Raw genomic sequence first — 24,455 nt, 5'->3', positions numbered from 1 at the left:
CATGGGTGGGAACTAGTGTGTTAGCGCAGTTAGCTCGTTAACGTGTTGGCCGTCTAGCCCCATGCACGGGGCGATCGGCGGTAGCTCGTTAACGGAGATTTGCCGTGTTGTGGCATTAACGTCATTTCAGATTAACGCTGACAGCACTAGTGGGAACACAACGAATATGACTGCACATTTACGCCGACATCATCCTAGTGCAAAGACAAAAACAGCAAGCATGCTACAAACTTTAGCCGAGTCATTTAGACAGCTGTTAGCACATGATTCTCCTTATGCTGCTGAGAATATAGCCCAGAAGAAGCGGATAGTATAGCTTTTATTTTGGAAAGAGACATTTCTCTGTAATAAACTCTCTTTTCCAAAGATGAGTGATTCCTCAGTCAGATACAGGTCTCGCAATATCGCTAGCCCGACGTCCCGGGGCTAGCGATTTTTTCAGTCGGGCTACCAAAATCTATCTCTGCCCTGCCTGTCGGCCTATCGTAGGAAGGAAAAATATATGTCAATGCTTTTGCATTCTTTCAGAAATGTAGCTGGGTAATTATGTCATTGGCATCGGTGAGCCACTGTCAATATGTGACATATTGAAATCGCATTTGAATTTGCGCTTGTTTTTTTGCTTTCACTTTGCAATCGCGCGAACTGTGTATAGAGAGTGACAGCACTGATCTGTGAGTGATGATAATTTGTGCACCAATTCCTCTGACATCGTCTTATCAATCGTTAGCTTACTACGCAAACATGACAAGTGAAATCTCCGGCAGCTTAAACATGTGAGAGGTTGATCGCGCAGAGAATCGCTGAGCGTTATGTGAGTGAGTGTGTAAAAGCAGCAGGATTTATATCTTAGTTCTGCTGAGCCAAATAAGACAGGTCAGGGTGAAGAAGTGACAGCCAAAGAAAAGCTTACCACAAAACGGAAAAGTTATGACAAATCAGACTATAAGGCAAAAAGAAAGTGCAGCTTTGTGGTTTCATGGACAAAATAATTTCTGTGGCTGCAATATGACGAGCTAAATAACCAGGGCTGCACATAAGTGGTCTGCAGCTGCGCATTCGCTGTCAAAATAAAAAACACAAGATAAGAAGTTGCAATGCGTGTTTGCGTACATAAGATTTTCAGGAGGAGGACAGACATTTGTTTAGAACTCTTAAAGATGTCGAAGAAGCTCCTTTAAGCAATTACTGTGATGTTCCTCCACCTCCAAAGAAATGTCAGAAGGAGTCCGAACCACAAAAGAAGCACGTATTCTCTGAAAAGTAATTGCAGGAGGTGAGCTGGCTTCAAACAAATGATGAACGCACAGAGATGTGGTGCAGAATGTGCCGTGAAAATTTAATAAATGACAAATTAAAAAGGCATGAACATTTTTTTGTATCGAAAAAATATCGAACCGTGACACCAAAGTATCGAACCGAACCGAACTGTGAATTTTCCGTATCGTTGCACCCCTACTATCTATCTATCTATCTATCTATCTATCTATCTATCTATCTATCTATCTATCTATCTATCTATCTATCTATCTATCTCATTTTATTGTTTTTACAAAAACCATTAGCCATTTTATTAATTTCCTGTAGCACTTCATTTGGTGCCTATTATTTCTTACTTAGCTAACCAATTAAAAGTATAAGAATAAGAAATGCTTTTTTAAATTCCTTTTATCCCCTTTTTTAAATCTATCTTCGATCCATCAGTAAAGCTGAATCACTCTGTTAAAGAACACTTATATCCTGTCCAGTAAGTGTTGGAGAAGGTGATGATTATCAATAATGGAGAACAGTTTGTTCAGTCACCTCCTCTCCATCACATGACCTTGGTGTCAGTGCTGCTTCCCAGCAGATGCTCACTACAACAGACTGATAGAAAACAATGTGCGACACATCTGAAAGCCTGCTTAACATTTTCCTGTCCACAGTCTCTGTGTTGATCTTCTAGTTCAGCCTACTGTCCCAGGATAGACACGGGTCACATAGCTATAATCAAATCACTTTTTTTTTTATTGTCACATCACATGTGCAGGCACACTGGCACAGCACATGCGAGTGAAATTCTTGTGTGCGAGCCCCACAAGCAACAGAGATGTGCAAACACAACAACACAAACGAGCAAAATACAAGAATGGCCAACCTGAAACTAATAAATATATGTACAATATATAATAGTGTATGCATTTCTGGATGTGTATACTAAATATTTTCCTACGTGTGTGTGTGTGTGTGTGTGTGTGTGTGTGTGTGTGTGTGTGTGTGTGTGTGTGTATACACATTTTTACAAATTAAATAGTAAAAAAAAAAAAAAAAAAAAAAAATAATAATAATAATAATAATAATAAAATATATAAAATATATAATCTTCCTCCTGACAGTGCTACAAAATGATTCTCCTCCTCCCATCCATTCACTGAGTATTTTTGTAGGTGCAATGATCAAGAGTTGTACTGAAAGTCTGAAGTGTACCAGGTGAACAGGAATGAAGACAGCACAGTTCCCGTATGGCACATCATCAAAACAGACCCAGCACTGCCCAGTCTCACATTCTGCGGCCTGTCTGTCTGTGAAACATGAGACAGCGGACATATTTTTCAAAGTGCAGCTTTGAATGGGGAAGTGTTGATTCTAACCACCACCTATTTCCAAACTTAACCAGTTAGTTTTCCTGGGTAACTCACATCAAACATCAGTTGAAAAATAAAATAAAGATGATATTAATCCCTTAACGGCAGTGCCCTGATTGACAGCTCTGCAATTTACACAACTATCACACGTCTTGCCTCTTTTATTGTTACTCTTTTTTTTTAATTATTATTTTTTATTACTTTGTTTTTTTAAAGGAGGGTTTGTTGTTGGTTGGAAACGACAGCACTACCACCAAATATTTAAATCCACCAAATATGAACACATGAAAATAGTTCCCCTGTTAAAGTAACTTTTTCAAATGCTATAAACACCCTCTGCATTACAAAAAAAAAAAATTTTAAATTAATGACACTGCCATTTTCAAAGCTACTTATATCTTCACCAGGCAGCAGTGAGCAGCTGCTACCTGGAGTAACTCATCACCTTTCACGTGATTTCTCACAGATAGTTCTGTTGCCGTCAGTTAAAAACAGCTACGGCAAACACAGAAAAAGCATGACAGATAGTGCCAGTGAAGTGGCATGAATCAATATGCAAAACAATCTATCTTGGTCTAAAAGAATTCTTGTGAAACCATCAAAGACCAGCACCTTTTTTTTTGCCTGCCTGTCTGCTTTTTGACCTTCAAACAAAAAATGAGTTAGTGTACTTAAGACAAGCAGCACATTTATAGAAAACTACAAGGAAATAAAATGACGGGGCAGACACACACAAACACACACACAGACACACACAAACACACACATATACACACAGACACACACACACACACACACACACACACAAACACACACACACAGGGCGTTCTTAGAGGAGGTCTGAATCAACATCAAAGTCCTGCAGGTGTAGGCTTGGCTGCTGCTTATTTCATCTGGATTAATGGACAGACACACTACATTATATTGATTAAAGGTTTGCTCTGTCTCCTTCTAACAGAAGATTTATGACCAGCACAATGGCTGGAATAACTGAGGAAGGACTTTAACACAATTGCTCAAAATTCTTAACGTGTGACATTCACATCCACATCGGCAGGTCCTCCTTTCCTTTTTTGGAGATTATACGCGTGGATGATAGTAACAGTGACCAGCACATGAATCATGCAGTGTCCCATTGTTTTGAATGCCTGAAACAAATGCAAAATGTCACTTGTGGAATATTAAACATTAACTGAGCCTCTACACATTAATTCAGCCTAGCAGGCTTGCAGCTAGTCTTGTGTTGGCAGTAAAGTTTCATCACTGTTAGGAAGAAGAGAGTGTAAAAAATAAAGCCCTTAGAAATTGTGACCATTGTGATCTTGAAATGAATTTCTTTTTTTTTTTTTTTCTTTGAACAGTGATAGAGTGGAAAACCAATCATCTCTATTCAGTTTTGGGGACACAAACTGTTTTTACTGCCAGAAAACATCAATTTCATGAAATCAAATACATTGATCTATGTGCTTTGGATAACAGACCTTCGTCATGAGTAAAAGGGAAACATCCACGTTGTGAGCACTGCATAGAAAACAAGTTTTTGGTGGCGATCAGCTGCCAAAAAGAACCTCTGTGAATTTCGCAAAAGAAGGCCTTTTCAGAAACAGTAGACAGAAGATAGTGAATTTAATTTACACTAGATCAATACTCTCTTTGTTCGGTTTCAGCACATTAAGACTACAGCAGATTAAGAGAGCATCACTGCTTTCCAGTGTATTCACCGAGGAAGCTGAACCAGCAATATTCCAGCAGCTTCATATTTCAGCACAGTGTGCAGCATTTAGAAAGACCACAGTACCTCTATATAACCGCTTTTCAAATTAAAAACACTGAGAGCAGCTTGAGCTGGTAGCTCAGGGCTCAAATAAATTAAGCTGTCAGTGGTCACTTTGAGTGACTCCCAGGTTTACAGGCAGTTTTTCTGCAGTAACAGATGCTGCTTCTCTGTCAGAGCTCTCTGGAAGCACATGACAAGTGAAGAAAACCTTGGGGTAAACACAGCGTTCTCACAGCTAGCGCAGAGTATGATGAAAGGACATGATGGAGTCATGAATGCTCCCCGAGGTGGCTGCAGTTTTCCACTTAATGATGATATTATAGCAGTTGGCTGTAATGCCTTGGTACAGACTTCAGAATCCACAGCAGATCAAACCAAACTCACATTGTTTTTAGCTGCAACATAAGCAGCTATAATGAATATCTTAAAGAAAAACAAACAAATATATGATCCAATGACGGTGTAAAAATGCTTGCTTGCAGTTAAAAAGCTAGAGGGAAATATTCAAATCTGCTACTTTCACAATGATTTTCTTCCCATAACTTTCTTGCTCATATTCCATCATTTTTAGAAGTGGCAGATCATCACTAAGTACACGGATTTTAACATTTAAAAAGAATCTGTTATCCATCCATCTTTGAACATTTTTTTCAGTGTTGCCATGGGTCTGAAGCATGTCCTAGCTGTCACAGGCAGAGGTGTGGACTCGAGTCACATGACTTGGACTCGAGTCAGACTCGAGTCATTAATTTTATGACTTTAGACTTGACTTGAAAAAATGTTCTAAGACTTGTGACTTGACTTGGACTTTTACACCAATGACTTGGGACTTGAATTGGACTTGAACCGGTTTACTTGAAAAGACTTGATATTTTACCCCAAATATAAAATTTAACATGCATATTATATAGAGATTGAAAATGTGACGTCATTCACGGGTAGAACCGCAAAGGATTCTGGGAACTCGTGGCAAGCGGTACTAGCGCACGCAGGCTTTCAATTAAAATCAGTTATACAGCGATAAAAAGAAACACAAAAATGTCAAGAAGCTGTTGTATTATTAACTACAATAGCCGGTCGCATGACAGCCACGGGAAGCCGACGGGTAAAGAGATCGGTTGTTATCGGATTAAGTCGTTGAAGAGAAATTGTTCGAGCCATGTTTCCGAAGTAACAAAGACGCGACGGGTGGCCTGGATTGCAGCCATTCAAAGATCAAATATAACGTCCCAGAACACTCCAGCTCACAGGTTAGTCTGCTCCAAGCATTTACACGAAGGTCAGTGTTTTTTAGTAGTTAATGCGTCATTTTTCTTAACATAATTGGTGATATAGGTTACAAGCAAGTCTGGCGCTGAACAGAAATTGTCGCGCTATGCTCCTTTATTTATTGTGCATAAATAGTGAATTATCCTGACACAATATTGCGTTTCGCTTCTGTTATTATGGTACATTGACAAAAACATATACTTTTATTCACAGGGTAAAACAGTTGTTTTGTATCACTAATTGTCCAGTACGATTACAGCATACAGTATTATTGTCACTGCTACATTTCTGTGATGGGTACCAGAAATTATTTCCACTACTAATTAATTACCGTTGAGCTCAAAGGTTATATTAATAAACGGTTAACGAATGTGTATTTATGACGACAATTTGTGAGACTGGTAAACTTATGATACGTACGATGGTCTTTCGTTCTACACGGTGCATTTCAAGGTCCTGTACCCATCCGTCGGTAAACTGTACCTGGGCTTGTTGCAGTGACCTGAAGTTACTAAACTTCATGAGTGTATGCACTCACTCCAAGAACCGTATGATTATAAATATGCATATAAATATGCTAAGATGAGATAGCTGACTTCATCTAACTAGCAAATGTTGTCCAGGCTACGTTGGTGATACAGTTTTTTTTAATGTGTATGATATTTTTGTCATGCGATTTTAAAGCTGGTCCTACAACCGCATCCAAGAATAACATGCAGCTTATCTCAGAACTGTCGGTGAAAATTATTCTTGGAGCTAGGTTTAATTGAGCTGCATTTTAAAGAGGTGCAATTTCACAATTTGTGTATATTTTCTAAGTTCACTATTTTGTCATGTGTTGAGAAAAACACAGATTTTAAAATTACATGGTCTAATATTTACATTTAGCATAACTGCAACATTATTTTTTCGTTTTTTTTTTTTTAAAGACTCGAAAGGACTTGAAATTCAAAGTTTCAGACTTGTGACTTGACTCGGACTTTTACACCAGTGACTTGAGACTCGACTCTGACTTGCCTGACATTACTTGAGACTTGACTTGAGACTTGAGGATAAAGACTTGAGACTTACTTGAGACTTGCAAAACAATGACTTGGTCCCACCTCTGGTCACAGGGCCAGGCAGGGTACACCCTGGATAGGTCGCCAGCCTATCGCAGATAGACAAAGACAACTATTCATGTTTACAATCACACTTGTGGCCAATTTGAAATTACCAGTTAACCTTATATTCATGTGTTTAAACTACCCAGAGAGAACAGAACAAACACTGTAGCACGGAAATGTGCTAGTTGTCCAAATCGACAAATGTAAAATACAGTTAATCTCACTTTAACCAAATATACTCCAATCTCACGTATCCAGCGCCTTTGAGACCTTCAATTTACTTCAAAGAATGAATGCAGTGAAAATACCGGAAGCTCACACAGACAGAGGGTTTAAGAACAGAACTGTCAGCTTGTAGTGGCGAACATACATTGTTGATCCTAATGAGCACACCTCACTAATGAAGGCATCAGCCCTGTTGTGTCTCCAGTGGCACACTGGGCAATGTTGCTCCTACTGCTGCAGATGCTTTTGTTTTCATCGTTTCATTTGACTTCTTTTTTTTTCTTTTTTTTTTTTTTTAATAAATAGGACAGGGGGAATGAATGAGAGAAAGAGGGGGAGAGAAAGAAAGAAAACCAAAGGGGAGAAGAGACGGTGAGAAGGGGGGGGAAGAGAGAGAAAAAAAAAAAAAGAACTCCTGGGTCACCTGTATGGAGAAAAAAAAAAAAAAAAAAAAAAAAAACAAACAGAGGAGACAGCAAACAACAAAGAGCAACATAATAATAGAGAAAACAAAGCACCATCACAATAAACTAGCTAGTCATAGATATCAATATTTACTAAATAATAAACGATATTGTGCAGCACGCAAGATAGACAGCGCACAGTGTGCTTTGAGGCACCAGCCAAGAAAGCTTTAGTCCGCGTCTGTGAATACCCATGTGTGCATACCTGTGTGGATCAGCATGCTTGCATTCCAAAGGTTTCTCCATGTAATGATCTGCTAGGGAGTGTGGGGGGGCCACAGCCCCGTCCTCCAGGGTGTGAAGCGGGTATGGAGGAGATCAAAACTCCAGACATCCAGAGGCCCCCAGAACACAAGAGACCATGGAAGACCAACAGAGGGGCAGCCGCGCCACTGTTCCAGTAAGAGCTGAGGAGAGTCCCAGATGAGGGCTCGCCCAGCAGCCGCGGAGCAGAAGTCAGGGGGAGTTGCAGTGACGCGCCCGTGAGCTCCGCCGGCCCCCAGCTGTGCCTGAGTGACCGAGCCCCAGGCCGAGAGGCCGGGGGCACCCCACCTCCAAAGGGGCCCGAAAGAAATGAATTTCAATAGTCCTTCAAAGAAAGTAATAGCGTTTGGACTTTTTTTTTTATACCCTCACTGACTTTATCACAAAAGCTGGGGAAGCTTCAAATTAGTGGGAGCTGTGATGGCTTTCTAAAACTCGCACACATTCAGTCTTGCATGGAGTGGGTGTTCAGCTTAGGTCATTGATATTCATTTCATTCAGCCAGCCCTGTTCTTGGCCCACATGACAGAAAATCTTAACATTTTCAACACTGCTGCAAAACACAAAGAAGGAGAAGAAAAAGAAGAAAACCAGACAGAATTTTATTCATAAATTTTTAACATTCACCTTCAAAAACAAATTGTGGCTGAGAAGCATGCCCGACCCCAGGCATGTGTGGCATGCTTGGTTTAAATTCATATCTCATGTGCACATGTCATCCCCCTCCGTCTCTCCAGGCTTCCCAACACTGTCTTCTCTCAACTCTCCAACACAGCTCTGCTTCCATTTCTTTTTTCCCAGCTGTCACTGAAACCTACCTCTGCCTTTTATTGTGACACAACAATGTCCATCAACACCACACAATTCATTTACACAAATTTTATACATAGATCCTTCACGGGTATTTACTGTTTCATAAGATTTCAGTCTGTTTCAAGTGGTTTCAATAAAGTTAAGTCAGTTGAGGCTGATGATGACATCATTGAAAACAGACGGTAGAGAGGCTGCTGGGATACTCAGGGTATAGTTCAAATTCATATGATAAAAAATAAATAAAAGGAAACGTTTAAAGGAAACAAATAGGACCCAGCAAAGCTCGCTCTGAGCTTGATTGTCGACTTTGAATACTTTCATGTCATGTTATGAACATATTTTAACATATTTATTCAAATTATTCAAGAAACATATTTTTTTTAACAATTTCAAAACTTTTATTTGTTATTGGACTTACAAATGAAACCAGTACATCGCAGGTCTTTTTAAAAACCAATGACTTCCTTATATATGTAACAGTGAATTTTTATCTCAGAGCCATTGCTCTCTGTTTCATACAGCTTTGTTACACAATTAGTATGCTCAAAGGAGTGCTACTCGCAATAGTGAGTGAGACTGAGAACCTTCACAGACATACTCGCAATAGTGGTTATCTAAATTAAGTACTCCTTTACTTAGTGAAAAGAAGTTGATTGTAAATCTGAATTTCTCATAATTAACAAAGTCATTATTACCTTTCCATTTTCATTTAAATGTGGCCAGGCTTTAGTTGATGTAAATCATTATGACACTTCATTTCTAACGTTTTTTTTTTTTGAGAAAATATCACTTGTTTCATTTTTTACTCAGAGAGAGACACAACGCACAATCTGTTGCTGACAGATCAACAATGTGATCCAAAGAACTTTCTTCTTCTGCAACTGAAAACCTTTTTTTACCAACTAAAAGAAAAAAATGTCTGTGTTACATTAATAAGTTATCATTATGCATGTACTGCATAGTAAATACACATTTCCATATTATGACAGTGAATATGCTAAGCACTGCATATTCTACTTTTATGTCTTGATGCATGCTCAGTAATCCAGGTTCAATTCAATTCAATTTTATTTATATCACAACGACAGTCACCTCGAGCCGCTTTATATTGTAAGGTAGACCCTACAATAATACATACAGAGAAAACCCAACTGTCATATGACCCTATATGATAGGGTGACCATATTTTGATTAAAAAAAAAAGAGGACACTTGGCCCAGTCGTGAAGAACTTTAATAATACTGCTTGCTTAAAGAAAACTTTAACATATTTGTGTCATGGTCCTGGGTCGTTCGACCCAGCGTTTTGTGTTTCATTTTTTGGTATCACCTTGTGTTTTGTGTTAATTCTGATTTTGCATTAGTTCTTAGGGTTGGTTCTGGTGTTTAGTGTTTTATCATCCCTACCTGTGTCTTTCCTCTGTGTTCTGTTCGTGTTCCCGAGTTTGTGTTGTAAAACAGTCTGTGTGTTTCCTGTTTTACTTTGAAGGTTTGTGTCTCATTGTGTCTAATTAGGTTCAGCTGTGTTCCCCTCTGGTGTGTCATTCCCTCGTTACCTTGTGTGTATTTATAGTATAAATGTGTTCCTGTGTTCCTCGTCGGTTTGTCTGTGTTACTCAGTTTTAATCTGTGTTATCCTGCGTCTTTTGGTCATCTCTATGTCTCTCTGCTCCACACTCTGAACTCCATTCCCAGCTCTTCATCCCCTGCGTACCTCCGTATGTTTTCCCCGCGTGTGACTTTGTGAGTTATGGTTTCATGTTTTGTTATTATTAGTTTCCCCAGTTTAGGTTTATGTTTAGTTCTGCCCTCACCTTTTGTTATTGAGCACTGTAAATAAACCTCACTCGCCTCTCCACTGCTGTCTGCAACTTGGGTCCTCATTCACTCCACCACACGACTGCTGCCCCAGCCGTGACAATTTAAGCTATGCCTTCTCTGTGCAGTTAATGAATGGTGAAATAAAAAATGTCATATAGGCTTTTACAAGTCAACAAGTGCAAAAAAAGAGGACAGTTGGTCACCCTACATAGGGTGCTGATATCCAAATGTACATGAATAACAATCTACATTTAGCTGTGTGTAATATTTACAGAGAATTGGAATAGTGGTGTAAGTGGAAAGCCGAGGGACTCATTTAAATAAAAAGAAAATGATGATTTAAGAACTGAGGAGGGGGCCTGTACTGATCATGATGCACTGTGTTATTGTAAGGTTGGGGAACCTCAAGCCAACTTAGACTGAAAAAGACAATTTTGATGAAATGATGAAACACTGAGTTACAAAAATTTTTATAGCAGCTTTCTGGGATTTAGTAAACCAATGTAGTTTATGTTTTGACTGTTTTCTGTATGGCTACAGTTAAGCATCACAAAGCTTCTCGCCTAATTAAGCATGACACAGAGACCCATTCAGTAGAACACGCCTGTCTACATGCTGGTACACAGTCTTCCAAAACACAGCTGTGACTCTAGATAGCATACACACCTCCTCCTATCATCTTTCTATACTTTTTAAGCTTGCCCGCCCTTCCTATTGCACGTGCACGTTACCATATCTCATGTGCACTCGGTGGCACCGCTCTGCTCCTCTCCATCACGTATTCACCTGTAAATATGCCTGCTGAGATAGTATATGGACATTGTCAGGTGTCTCAATACCAAATTAAGATTTCATTCAGATGGCGTCTCACAGGGGACAGTGGCTGTTTACAGAACTGCACAGATTGTTTATACTGTTGCAATGTGACACACAGATCCCCCGTACACGTACACCAGATACGGCGTACGTGTATTCAGACACAGAAGAAGATACGATGACAATCTAGATCATTCTAAGAATGGCACCCGGTACAGACGTGCCATGATGGTTGTAATAAGAAATAAAGATGCCTCCCGTCTGTGATGCAGCAGATGGAGGAATGTCTGGAGGTCTGGAGCCATTACTGGAAGAAAAATTACTGACAGCTCATTTCCCAAAGGAAACATTGGCCACTATACTGTATACGATTAAACACTTTTTGTCTTTGAGTAATTATACTGTTTCTGCTCAGTGAGGCTAACCTTAGAACCTCGCGAGGAAGTATCCAGGAATGCCTGCTATTCAAAACAGCCGTGTAACTGTTTATCCTCTTTACTGTGAGCTAATGGAAAGTTGCCTATGTATGCTGCGAAACTTCTTCTCCCCTCCTTGAGCAAACCTGCTTCCTTTCTGCTGGTCCCGGCTGTTTTCATGTTTTGGTACCAGCAGGCCGGTTTGGACCGGTGGTGCAGATAGGCCAGACTGTCCCCAGTCTGTCCCTCAGGCTGCTCGGGTCCCTGCAAACAAACCCAGGAAGAGGAGGAATGTACCAGCGCAGGCTTTTACTGTAATCAAAGGCCGTTTGGACTGAAACTGTGCAACATGTGAGAACACAAAAAAGAAGTCAATGTTGCAAAGAGTTTTAGTGTACAGGTAATGACATGATGCATTTTTAGAATGTATTATTATTATCATTTGCTTCACTGTTTGCTGCAACATTATTTCTAGTCAATGTGTTATTATCACATTTTTACAATTTCACTAAAGAATTGCACAGTTTTTGTTTGGCACATATTTTAGGGAACATTAATTATTAGCAAAGATCTTCAAGTTCATCCTTTTTGCACTTTTGCTACATTTGAACTTGGTTATATTGAACGACAATTAAAACAGTTATGCTGAGGTTTAAATAATATTTAACATTTTATTCATCATTGCCTTTGTTATCTAGTTACATAACAGCAGGGCTCCATAGATAATGAATGTCAGTTGGTCGATCTACCACTTATCTTTCATATAATATCTCAGCACCTTGTGGATAAACTGGTGTACAGATATTTATGATCCACAGAGGATGAAACTCTTGGGGTTCCACAGAACCATAAGGTTGTTTTCCAGTAAGTTTTTATCCAGAACCATTATCAGTTCAGATTCTTATCACTTACGTTGCAAAGCTGGCAAAGTTGGACTCCCTCCATCTATCCTCCCTCCTTACCTCTCTCTTAACCAGTTATCCAGGAGACAAAAAGTTAAACACAGTAGACATGTTGACTGAACATCAGCATGTTAGCATTATCCTAAAGCTAAATTACAGTGCATCTTTATTCAGCCATTATTATCACTTTTGCCATCGGCGTAACTTTGTGCTGAACATTGTCAAGATCTCTGTCTAAATAAATAAAGAAATCTGGGTAAATTCCCAGACGATTAAACACGCATTTTGCTGGTAATACCTGAAATGAGTAAAGAAAATCAACAGCCTACTTATGCAAGATAATTCATCATTTTATTGGGGGGGGGGGGGGGGGGGGGGGGTTTATATTGGCTGGGTCTGATTATTGGGGGGGGGGGGGGGGGGTCATAGCCCCCTAACCTACCTGGAAATTACGCCCCTGACTTTTGCAATGCTAAAGTGCTGGAATGAGTTAATGTATAGATATGTTAGAATGAAGCATCATCTAGTGATTTCTGAAACTTGTTTACACTCCCCAAACGACTGTATTTAACTGCTAAGTGCTAATTTGATAAGTGTGTATGCAATAACAAGAGGAAAGAGACCTGGGACCTGAGTCACACAATCATAATTTACCATCAGCCAGCATGTTGGATCAAGCAACAAAAAAACAATAACAAAAAAAAAAAAAAAACAGGCTGCATTGAATAAAACAAAGCAAAGCATTTAGTGTTATGGCAACAGAGTGATTAAGGTTACAATCTCAATCCCCACATCCAGCCCATATCAGTTCCCTAGACAAACAACAAGCGTGCTGCTGTTTTCCTTTGTTTCTTTTCCTCTCCTGGTTCGCTCTTGTGTTAAAGGAATTTGTGAAGAATGCAGAAAAAGCTTCCTGTTTTCATTCCGCACTCTTAGTCAGCTATTAACACTTTGTAGCACACCGGGGGGGTCTATGAGTTCTCGGTGACGTCAGAAAATAAGTAGAAATTGAGGCACAGGTTCATATTAATACTTAATGGCCTTGTTTGTTTTCCAGTCTTGAGATTCTTCCGCTCCTACACAACCACGGACGTGATGCCGTTTTGTTGCACGGTACGGAAACAAGAAAAACCACATCACGTTATTGTGTGATTGATTCTGAACAGAGCCAGTTCCTCACCTATTGTTACCGTGTCATTGCTTAAACACTTGACCTGTATCTCAGGACGTCCTGCAGATAATACAGAACATAAAGTCACGAGCATCCTCTTTAATAAACAATTTCTGAGCTCACGTCTCTCTCGGGGAGTAGTTTATCTTAACAAAACATCAGTTTATGGCGCAACGGGAGCACAGATTCCCTACCACAGCGAGATAACCACCACACATTGCGCTGTGGACAAAAGAAATCCTGTGTGCTGTAACCACATGCTTCTATTTATTTTGCTCTGGCCCTCATCAGGCTGACTGCGGGCCTGCTTTGTGGTTAATTGTTAAGCACAGTCGCAGCTAGACACATCAAGTGAAGTGAAGGCTGGGATAGGTTTAGGGTCTGCTGTCAGCTACTGAAGCTTTAAACATATGGGTGGGTTCTACAAAGAGCTTCACTCCCTACTTTCAGAAAGGCGCTTTTCTCAAATTCAAAAGACTAAAGTCAGGTTTCTCTCCCAGTCATTTTTATGTTTTATACCGACCTTTTCAACACTCAGTCTTTTCCATCGTTAAGGAAACATTTAATTTATGAAAACTATAAGAACAAAATAAGGTTACCTGGACAAATAATAAAAATTTAGATCACTGGAAATGTGACTATATGACTTTCTGTGTCATCCACAAAACATTTGCACCTGCACATCATAGTGGTTGCTGCCAAACTAGAAGGAAGATGAAAATGTGGCTACACCCTTGAGTATTGTTGACACACTAGGTGAAATGTGGGTTTCACTTGTGTGGGCTAGTTGATCTGGTCTGTGGTTCTGCTTTGGTTAATGTTCACACTGACTTTTTATAGACCAATCAAGAGTTGCAACATGACTTTATACAGACCAGTGAGTAAGTAACTTGGTGCCAAAGCATAAAAAATAGGATGAAGGCCCCAGAATCTAACCATGGTTCCTAACTGATTAGTACATATGTCACTTCACTGAAATCTGTTGCTTCCTAAATAGCTATCAGGGGGATTTATTAGTTTATCTACTGAATTCACACAGACGCCGCATACCGTGAAGCTGTTGGTCCGTGTCACAAATGAGAAACATCAAACGTTTTCGTGTGAAAAAGCTATTCCCCATAAATAGCATTTTGGCCACCTGTCAGACAAAGCAGCCATACCCTGATAAAGAAAAAACAACCTATCAGTCACTGTACAGTTGCTATGATGGGGCAAACTGTGTATATCATTGTTGTAGCCCTCTGGAAGTTGTCCACTCCTGATTGTGGATTTGGGCTGAAATACCTTTGCTAAGTCGTCAGGGCGATATGTCCCCTCTGAGGGGTCTTCAGAACAGAAGTGGGACAAGCATGAAACAGTGGCCTACCTTAAAAGTTATGCTGACAGTATCAAAAACTGGATTTCTAACTATGTACACCTACAAATGCACTGACTTTTTTAAAAAACAATTTCATCAATGAAACCAGATTAGAACTAAACAAGCACACACAGTTTGGGAGGCTGTGGCTCCCGAAGTAAACAGGAGGAAGTCAGGGTTCAATGCTAAACTCCAACAGTCAGCATGTCCTTGAACTAAATAACTGAACCCCAATGCAACCATGCTGAGAAAAGAAAAAGAGCTGTACGAATGTGTGTGGCTGGGTGAATGAGGCTTGCAGTAAAAAGCACTTTGAGTGCTCAGTCAGAATAAAAAAGTTCTATCTAAGCAGTACAAGTCCATTTATAGTTTGTTATCTAATGGCTGGAAGTGGATCTGGTAAAATATAACCAGTATATAACCAGTATACAGGAAACACCATAACTAGAATGTCAAGTTGCAAACTGTGTGGTAAAAATATTCAGATTGACACCTGAAGTCAGGAGACTGAAAGCAACTTGTCAAGCTTTTTTCAAGGGTGCTGCAACATAATCCACCTGCGAGCACCTCTGCACCTCACCAATTATCTTCTGCATCTTCTGTTTTTCAACCAAACCAGTTTTGCTATAATTTTCTCCTCTCCAGAGTTTTCTCTGTCCTTGGGAGTAGATGAAGTTGTGCTGGAAACTTCTCTTCTGTTCCTCGGGTGAAGCTGTGGGCATTTTCAAACGTTTTATTTGACAGAACAGTGAAAGGAGTGGACAGTAAAACAGGGAGAGAGTTGGGGGAAGGACATGCGTTTGGCATGTGGGTCACCCACTCGTCCAGGTGAGAAGGGGGAAGCTGTTAACCAGCTGAAAATCTATGAAATTTGTTTATATTTTCCATTAACACCGAAGATTATAGGACTCAATCATCAGCCTTATATTGTTATATCTGAATTTACTACAATAGGTAGACAAATGTATTGGGGGAAAAACTCTTGTGGAAGTTCTACACCAGTGGCAATGGCTGTTTTCAGTCCCACTGCCACAGGTACAAAATCAGTCTGCTTTTAAAAACATTTATGAAAGAATTAGTCGTTGAAAATAACTTTCTGAATTCAGTTGTATCTGTTGTATCTGAATTTTGGTGATGTGTGTGTCTTTCTGCACAATGCTTTGTTAGTCTGTGTTCCACTCATTATATGTATAGGCAGGGTGTGGGTGTGTACATGTGTGGCTGGAGGATGGAGAACAGCCACATGCAGGCCTGATGGGTGTGGCCACACCTGAAGTTCCTGCCACACACCTGTTGGTGATCAGGGCTTGTCGGGGGAGCTACTTAGGAGAGTGTTGAAGCTCCCACCGGTGTGGGATCATTGAGTTGTCTACCCAAGTTAGTGTGTGTCAGCGTACGATGGTGCAGTTTGTGTATGCCCGCCGGGGTTGGTATTGATGGTTGTTTTTGTGGTTTTCCCCCCAGGTGGAAGAGTGGACCAGAACGGCAGCACGCACAGGGTGTGCGAGAACACAACAGCGGGGAGCACAAGCACACAGGATTCAGGGGGGCAACGGGGAGTTATTGTGTTTACAGCCTTCACTGTAAATAAAGTGCACCGTTTGCATCGCAGAACCATGCGTTTTGGGTCCTCATTCCCCCATATCCCCACGGTCTGCCAGCCTGACCGTGACAACAACACGACAGTTTAGGATATGTCTTCCCTCCTACATTTTCCACCATCAACTTTACATGGTACAGTCCAAATCTCTTCTTTCATTCACATCAGCACAAAAACTGTGCACTGGGAGCTTCATCAAATGGGTTTAAAGCAGCTCCTTTAGGTGCAATATGTAGGTGACTCAGTACTTTTGTCTATATGGTGTAACTGGTTAAGTTTGCAGGTCTTTAATCAGCACATTTACTCACTGCACTCTGTCTGCAGGAGCCCATGACAACATTAGGCCTTAAAAAAACATCCAATCTCTGAAAAGCTTAAACAACTATCTCATCCTTTTGTTTAAGTCTTCAGTCATCTGATTTAGAACAACCAAACCCTGCACATCACCTTTATGTGACTAAACTGACATAAACAACGGGATTATTTTAAGTAAACAGAACAGTGAGTACCTACTTAATGTTCATGGAACTGGTTCATGACCATTTTTCTTCCCAGAGCTGCTAAAAGCAAAACTGATCATGAACCAAACATGAACTTGTGAGGATATTTTCAACATCGCAATGTTTTCATGCTTGTGTAAGAGAGAGAGAGGCCAAACTCCACAGACAGCTGGGTTTTAGTTTGAAACGGGTTATTTACAGTTGAAAGTTGATCAGGAAAGACATAAAAATGAAGCAAGATTCTTCATAAAAATACTTTGATGCAGTTTTATTTTCTCATACAAAATTCAGCACATCATAGAAATATAAATACATCCTTGAATAAATTAGAAAATAAATAAAGTTTTCTATTCAGAATTATTGCTATCATTTTCATATCAGCATGAAACCTAAAGCTGGTCAACTTTTCACCATAAACAGCAGTGAGATATTTGAGGATAAATGCTTTCTGAGGCTCCACGCGTCCGCCACTTCCTGTGGATTCAGACCAAGCAGATAGAGTGAATGGCTTTATTGCACAGAAAAGAATAGAGACCAGAGGTGTTAGCGCAATGTTTGCAAGTGCATTGACTTAAGAGTTGTAGTTTCTTGCTTGCTAATTGCAGATAAGTTGGGGGAACATTTGTCACAGGAGAAAAACAATGGCTGCATTTTTTTTTTTTTTTTTTTTTGGCAAGCTGCACATCATTGAAATCTCCTGGCTTATCTTCAATCAAAAGATTAAATAGGACCTATGCAGTAAATACTTGAGCCAAGACAATAGATCTGCTGTGCTGCTGCTGTTATGCAAACACAATGTGTACTGCATATGTGTGTGCGGAGGAGCTGACAATGGACCTCGTATAAAGCTAATTGTTTCTTAGATAAATCCCAAAGATATGACCTTCATTTCACAGCGGCAATGTGCGCTGAAAGTGAAGAAGCTGCCATTTTCAAGTACTCCCTAATCATTTAAAAAAAAGCTATGCCCTAAGCAGGACAGCAGATTCCAGCTCTGATACAGAGGAATATTGAACCAAATCAAAGAACTACACAAAAAAAAAATCATTTCAGTGCCATCTGAAAAACTAAACATGGAGCTGATATGACTGTGGAATAACTATCCCATGTTCTTCTGTAGGCGAGTTGTAGATTTCAAATTGTTCATACAGACATTCACAATCAAATTCCTGGTCGAAAGTTGGTAATCGTAAGCTTTCTTCACGTCACTGTCTTCTAGTCTATGAGCAATGACTTTCCTCCTCCACCCAGCAGCTCCGGTTCTTGCTGCAGGACTGTCTTGGGGAGCTGCCAGTCTTTGCTGCACTGTTGATCAAATGCTTGGTCCACTGTTCGTTCTGTCTTTCGTTCTTCCGCCTTTCCATGACACATTTTGAAAGCTGTGTGCTTGAATTGAAGGCAGGAGTTTGTCGTCCTTGCAGGCTGACCAGCTCCTGCTTTTCCTTCAGCGCTCTACCTCCCTGTTCTACTCTTTAATTTGCTGACTCCAGAACAGATGAAACTTCTTTAGCCTTTGCTGTGTTAGTCTTGATAATATCTCTGTGGGAAAAACCAAAGAAACCAGGTTAGACATGTTTCATGTATCTCAGAAATGGAGAAACCCAACTTTACAACTTGATCCTTGAATTAAGTCTTCATTTACCTTAAAGACGCCAGTAATTTGTTGCTTTTCATGCTTCCAGATTCAACAAGGGGCTCTGCGACATGAGTCCTGAGATCCTCTGAGCTGTGGAAAGATGGACAATCGACATTAAAACAAGGAAGGAAATTGGAACTTTACAAACTGGGAAGTTATATAGTATTTGAAGCACAGTTAGTTCAGGATTATCCTTGCTCTTCCCTGGGATTTAAAACCAATATATTTCAGATGCCTTAAGAATGCAGGGTGCGGCTTACAAAATACCTCTGCGGATAACATCTAGCAGAGGTGACAAATTCATACTGGCGCTTACATGGCCAAAACAACTCAAAGGACGTCAATCATTCCCTTGCACAAAAGCAGAAATGTAAACTTTCCAAAAATAGCAGCCCTGCTAATAAACCTTTGTGATTTCTTTCAAGGCCTTCAGCAGGTATGCGGGCCTTTCTTATTGCTACGACTGCTACCCTCATATTGCACTGCCACTATCATTTCTCTGTGACTCACCCTCCCCATCGACATATTTTCAGGCTCATCACAAAGATCTGATACAGACTGAAAGGAGACACATAAGCTACTTTGATACAATCTAGGAGGCAAATGAGGGTACGTGAGGGGAAATGCCAGCTTTGCTTCAGGTGTAGGTAGAAGGAGGAAGAAAAGCTAGAAAGGAAGGAGTTTTCACCTTTTATGGCAGAAACCGTGGCAGGTTTTATCGGCTGCACTGAGGCATTCACAACGGTCTGTTGACCGGCGACGGCGAGACAGGGAACTACCCAGGCCGTAAGGAAGGAGTTTACTGTAAATGAAAAATGATATCATTTAATGAAGGCATCTTGGATTAGGTTAAAAAGCACACCTGAGTTCTTCCCCTTGGGTTGGGGTAAGGGTTTGTGATGCTAACAAATGTAGCTCACTGAAGTATTCTGCAGCCTCACCTTGGTGTGTTTACCCAGATGATATCAAGGTGGCAGAAGTAGATGCATTCTTTATCGTCCCAGTTGTTACAGGAGCAGCGCTTGGTCCTGATATGGTGCAGATGTGGAGCCTGAGCAGGCTGCTCTGATAAGGGGAGTCCACAACCTAGCAAAACACAAATATGTTTTTTTTTTTAAATCCTCCAACCAAATCTTGCATTGTGGTTAGTGATTATCACATGTAAATATAGACAAAACACACTCCAACAAGGTAAAAAAAATGCAGTGGTGATTGTTATTAGGGCATGTTTATCATTATTATACATCATGTCAAAGTCAAACAATCCCACATGTTCTCTAGAAGTGCAGTGGTTAGGAAGCGATTACACTTGAGTCAAAGGAGTGGTTGCTTATTAAAGGAAAGTCTGCTTTGATTAACAGCAAACACAGCACTGTATTTACACTTTCTCTGGTGACTAACTCAAAGAGGGTCAAAGACTCTTTTTCTTATTTTAGTCAACTTCAAAACTTAACTCCTAACATGTCATTTACATATCCCTCAATTCTAGAATAAACTGATAATATAGTGAGTGAAGAGCTGTTGTAATTCATTTATTGTACTTTGCCATCAGATCTACAAAAGTTGCCATAATATTTTAAAAGAAAATTGAAGAAACAGTTTCTCACCTTCTTGCAGAGCCACACAGATGATGAACAAAGTCAGTATCTTGCATGTGAAAGAAGCCATCATTCTCATTGAGTGTGAGTAAAGTTGCAGACCCAGATGTGTGCGCACAGGTCCTGTGTTTAGAGGCTGAAGAGCAGCAGCAGGTGCTTTATGCTCCAAGCCCCAGCCAACATCTACTTATACCCCGTGGCCACTCCTCCCCTCGTCTTTCTCACTTAGGCTCCACCTGCACTCCCGCCAACTCTGATCCTAGAAAACATGTTCACATTCCTGCATGGTCCTTCACAGTCGCAACAACAGCAGGAAAAACATGTAAGGAAGTTCTGAGTAATCCACGTTTCCCTTTGTCATTCCTGCTCGGCTGGAGACACAGAGACTGTTTTCCACAGTGTCTGCAGATGCACTGGAATTCAACCAAAAGTGAACATTTGAGTGTTTTACGCGTCAGACTCAGAATAATAAATAGCACCCAAACGACAGCAGGACAAAGCAGGAGTGAGCTGTACCCTGTACGGTGCACAGGGTGGATTTTTAGTAGCCTACGTGAGAATTCGGCTGAGATTAAGATAAACAGTTGTTCTGTCTTAATCTCAATTGAGAGTGAGATTATAAGACGCGACAAGCAGGTGTGTGTTTCATTCAGACTTTTTGTGTCAACATATATAAGAACAAAGAGTATGAGGATGTGGGTTGTTGGGTGTAGATACAGATGTAGGCAGCGGTTGGTTTGCGTGTGCCGCGGCTGATGTGCGCCTGAAAGGATCACGGAGAGCTGTCAGGAAAGCGAGCACATGGCACACCGTACCGCCGCACAGCATCGATACCTCTGTGCGCAGCAAACGCTGACCCTCGATACACAGACGCCTGCCACATCAGCTGTCTGCAACCCACGCACACGCCACCGTGCGTACACTGCAGGTCCACTGATACACACATCTCAAGCTTGACCGCATCCTGGCCGCCCACGCGGTGAACTGTAAAAGCACGTCATGCAGAGACCCTCGGGTATTTTTCCCTCTTATTACCTATAGAATGGATTCTGTCCTTCATGTTTAGAAAGATGTACCGGCAGTATGTGATCAGACTGGACTGCTCGGTGGGAGAGAGGGAATGCGATTAACTTGGAAGGAGACCCTTCAGATAGAGTCGTTCAGTCGAGTGCATGATGCTTTTGCCAGTCAGTACATTAAAAAACAAACAAACAAAACATGATTGTAACCGCACAGCATTTTGTTAGCTTCATTACCACAAAATCTTATCTTTGCCGTGCAGGAGCCATGTTTGGGAAGAAATGAGGTTATCATTCAATCCATGTAATTTAATATTGCACCAGTTTGCTAAAACACTCACCTCTCTGAAGCTTTGCATTCCAAATTAAACTTCCATAATTCTAAATGTTCAGCCATTTCCAGCTGGTCTGGTTTGCTCTATAGTTCAAAAGTTTCCTGAATCTTTTTTTCAAGCTACAAATGCCCCTAAATAAGGAGTTAAAAATGATGAGACAAACTTTTTATGTTGTACAATAATAATAATATAATACCTGAGACAGACTGCCAGGTCTTCATCTATTGCAGAAACCCTGCAAACTCCTGTTTGTACCAGGATCTGGACTCAGACACAGGATGCTGAGATCAAAGTTGAGCAGTCTTATAACAAAGTTCAGATTGAAAATGTACCGATAGTGTTTGTGGGGCTTTTTCCCCAGAGAGCTAGTCCAAGTCCAGTTTCCTCCACAGATATCTCCACAGGTAGTTAGCACAACAGAAAAATCCACACAACGTGCTAACACAAAGAATAAACAACGCACTGGAACTGGAGCAACACTTCCACTGAATGGGTGGAAAAAATCTTTCAGCCCCTGCCATAAGTAACTGTGACACAGGTTTGCAGGCGAGTGACTACATGATATTTTCCAGGTTTGCTGACAGGAAGATGAAATCTGGAGGAAGCTCCACCTCTGTAAAGCAGAGACAGGTGTGTATGTGTCAGCACAGAGGTGTGGGGACCAGTGTTGGTCAAGTTACTTGAAAAAAGTAATCAGTAACTAATTACTGATTACTTCCCCAAAAAGTGATCCCGTTACTTTACTGATTACTTATTTTCAAAAGTAATTAGTTACTTAGTTACTTAGTTACTTTTTAAAAACACGATTTACAACCTGAAGAGGTGATAAAGCGATAGATCTTTCAGCCCAGTTCTACTTTTTCTGCATAATCCATCATACAAAATGTAATCAAATGGAAAAGTCTCTTTTTTTTAAACTTGTTTTATTAGTTTTAATCTTTTAACTTTATGCATCAAGCAAAATTTTAATTATATGCAACATTCTCTGACTGGAAGAAATTAGTTTAACATTTAAAGCTATTTTCTGCACATTCCAGCACATAAAATATTTTTTGTGTTTACACTCACTCTTTCAAATAGATGCAAGTAAAACACAGCAGAAAATAAATAAAATCAAAGACTAGCGGTCCTGTTGCTCTATTTTCACCTGTAAAGCAGGAGTAGGGCAGGCGGAGGTTTACCCTGGTGCAGGTGTGCCGCGGTCAGTTGAAGAATCCGCGACTTTCTCTGTGAGTTTCCCATTACGTCGTAGCGCACTCGGTGCTTGCTTGGAAGTTTAGGGGTTTTTTCGCTGTAAAAAGAAGTTTTCTTCCCACGCACGATGGACGCTAATGTTTTTGTCACTTTTTATGGAATCAAACTCAAAGTAAGGTCAGTACTTCCACGCTTTAAACGCTGCACGCTCATACTCTCTCCCACAATCGATATGTGATCCATTGTTGATCTGCACACAGCTGTTGTCACTAACGGCGCACTCGCTTACGTCACTGTTGTGAGACATTCTCGCAAAAAATCACGGTTTTAGTAACGCAGTAACGCAGCGTTCCTACGGGAAAGTAACGGTAATCTAATTACCGTTTTTGCAATAGTAATCCCTTACTTTACTCGTTACTTGAAAAAAGTAATCAGATTACAGTAACGCGTTACTGCCCATCTCTGGTGGGGACAGATGGAGCAGATAGGGGAGGAAAATAAAGAAGGTAAGTCAGCAGTGGAGGAAAAGTGTGTCGAGGACAAATAAATGTTATGTTTCAGGATTATTTCATTTGGTGTGAGTTTATCATTTTTATCATTTTCTCAAAAGCCTAACACAATGGTTATAAAATCAAATAATATATTCACTGCAGTGAAGTCAGTACCATAATAAACCCGTGTCCTCACACGTGGAAAATGAGCACACTGAGCACAGGTGACCGTGAGGACAGACAGGATGATATCGGCACGGTTCATGTCAGAGAGGATCGTTTCTAAAAGGGACGAAACAAAAGCCGGCAGCATCAAGGCTGTGACACACGACATGTAGCTCTCCGTCTCTGTACTTAACTTTTCCCTGTTGTTTTTCCATCCTGAGCAAATAGACCAAATCAAATTATGTCATAAAAAACACACAAAAAATCCAACCACAAAAAAGAGCAAACAACACTGAAACCGCAGTGAAGTGATCTGTGCTGCTCCACTGAATGGGACAACAGAATCAAATCACAAGCTTCATGTTTTTAGGGGGAAAGTGTTTCATTACAGTATCTCACTTATATGTTGGGTGGTGATTGTGTTTCTTTTGGTACAGAAAACTACAGGGTGGGCCATTTATATGGATACACCGTAGAGCTGGGCGATAGAACGATAACGATATGTATCGCGATATAACTTTTACTCGATAAGAGAAATTGCTGCTTTGGCATGTTCATAGCAGCGTTTTCCTTCATTTCTCCCTTTATGTGTGGACGGGATTATTTTTTAAAACGAAAACGGAAAATCTCAGTTTTCAAAAATACCCGTGTACGTGTGGACGTAGCCTCAGTCTCTGACTGGAAGCGCTAATTCGTCATTCGGCTTTTGTCAGACTAAAGTAACTGTTAAAACTGTTTGAAAAGCTCACCTATACAACAAGGAGAGATTGAAAATTTCCTTTTAGTTCTCAGTTTATTTGATATTGACAAAAGTTAGTCAGTTTTGTCTGTTCTTCTGTAAAACAAACTAAGATTTATTTTTAGAATTAATATTTTGTTTCTAAGTGGAATTG

General features: G+C 40.4%; 1 protein-coding gene across 1 annotated transcript; it reads right to left on the bottom strand.

The window, feature by feature from the left end:
• Positions 1-17,365: 17,365 nt before the first annotated feature.
• Positions 17,366-20,992, bottom strand: edn2 (endothelin 2). Its single transcript, XM_086280032.1, has 5 exons — positions 20,368-20,992; positions 19,702-19,846; positions 19,449-19,562; positions 18,767-18,850; positions 17,366-18,663 (listed from the first exon to the last, which is right to left on the bottom strand). Exons 1-5 carry the CDS (start codon positions 20,435-20,437, stop codon positions 18,597-18,599), a joined length of 480 nt encoding a protein of 159 aa, XP_086136158.1. The 5' UTR covers positions 20,438-20,992; the 3' UTR covers positions 17,366-18,596.
• Positions 20,993-24,455: the final 3,463 nt, after the last annotated feature.

Source organism: Aulonocara sp. 'chitande type north' Nkhata Bay, linkage group LG22 (genome assembly GCF_057382095.1).
Source record: "Aulonocara sp. 'chitande type north' Nkhata Bay isolate Kocher_YH1m ecotype deep benthic linkage group LG22, A_spYH_male_GT1.1, whole genome shotgun sequence".
NCBI lineage: Eukaryota > Metazoa > Chordata > Actinopteri > Cichliformes > Cichlidae > Aulonocara > Aulonocara sp. 'chitande type north' Nkhata Bay.
This window is presented reverse-complemented; position numbering and strand designations above follow the sequence as displayed.

What these genes read in the sequence shown, in the direction of transcription:
- edn2 (XM_086280032.1), bottom strand. Translation starts at nt 20,437, where the DNA reads ATGAGAATGATGGCTTCTTTCACATGCAAGATACTGACTTTGTTCATC. An exon ending in CTGTGTGGCTCTGCAAGAAG is followed by an intron (nt 19,847 to 20,367) that starts GTGAGAAACTGT and finishes GTGTTTTGCTAG; the next exon opens with GTTGTGGACTCCCCTTATCA. An exon ending in AAATTACTGGCGTCTTTAAG is followed by an intron (nt 18,664 to 18,766) that starts GTAAATGAAGAC and finishes TTTTTCCCACAG; the next exon opens with AGATATTATCAAGACTAACA.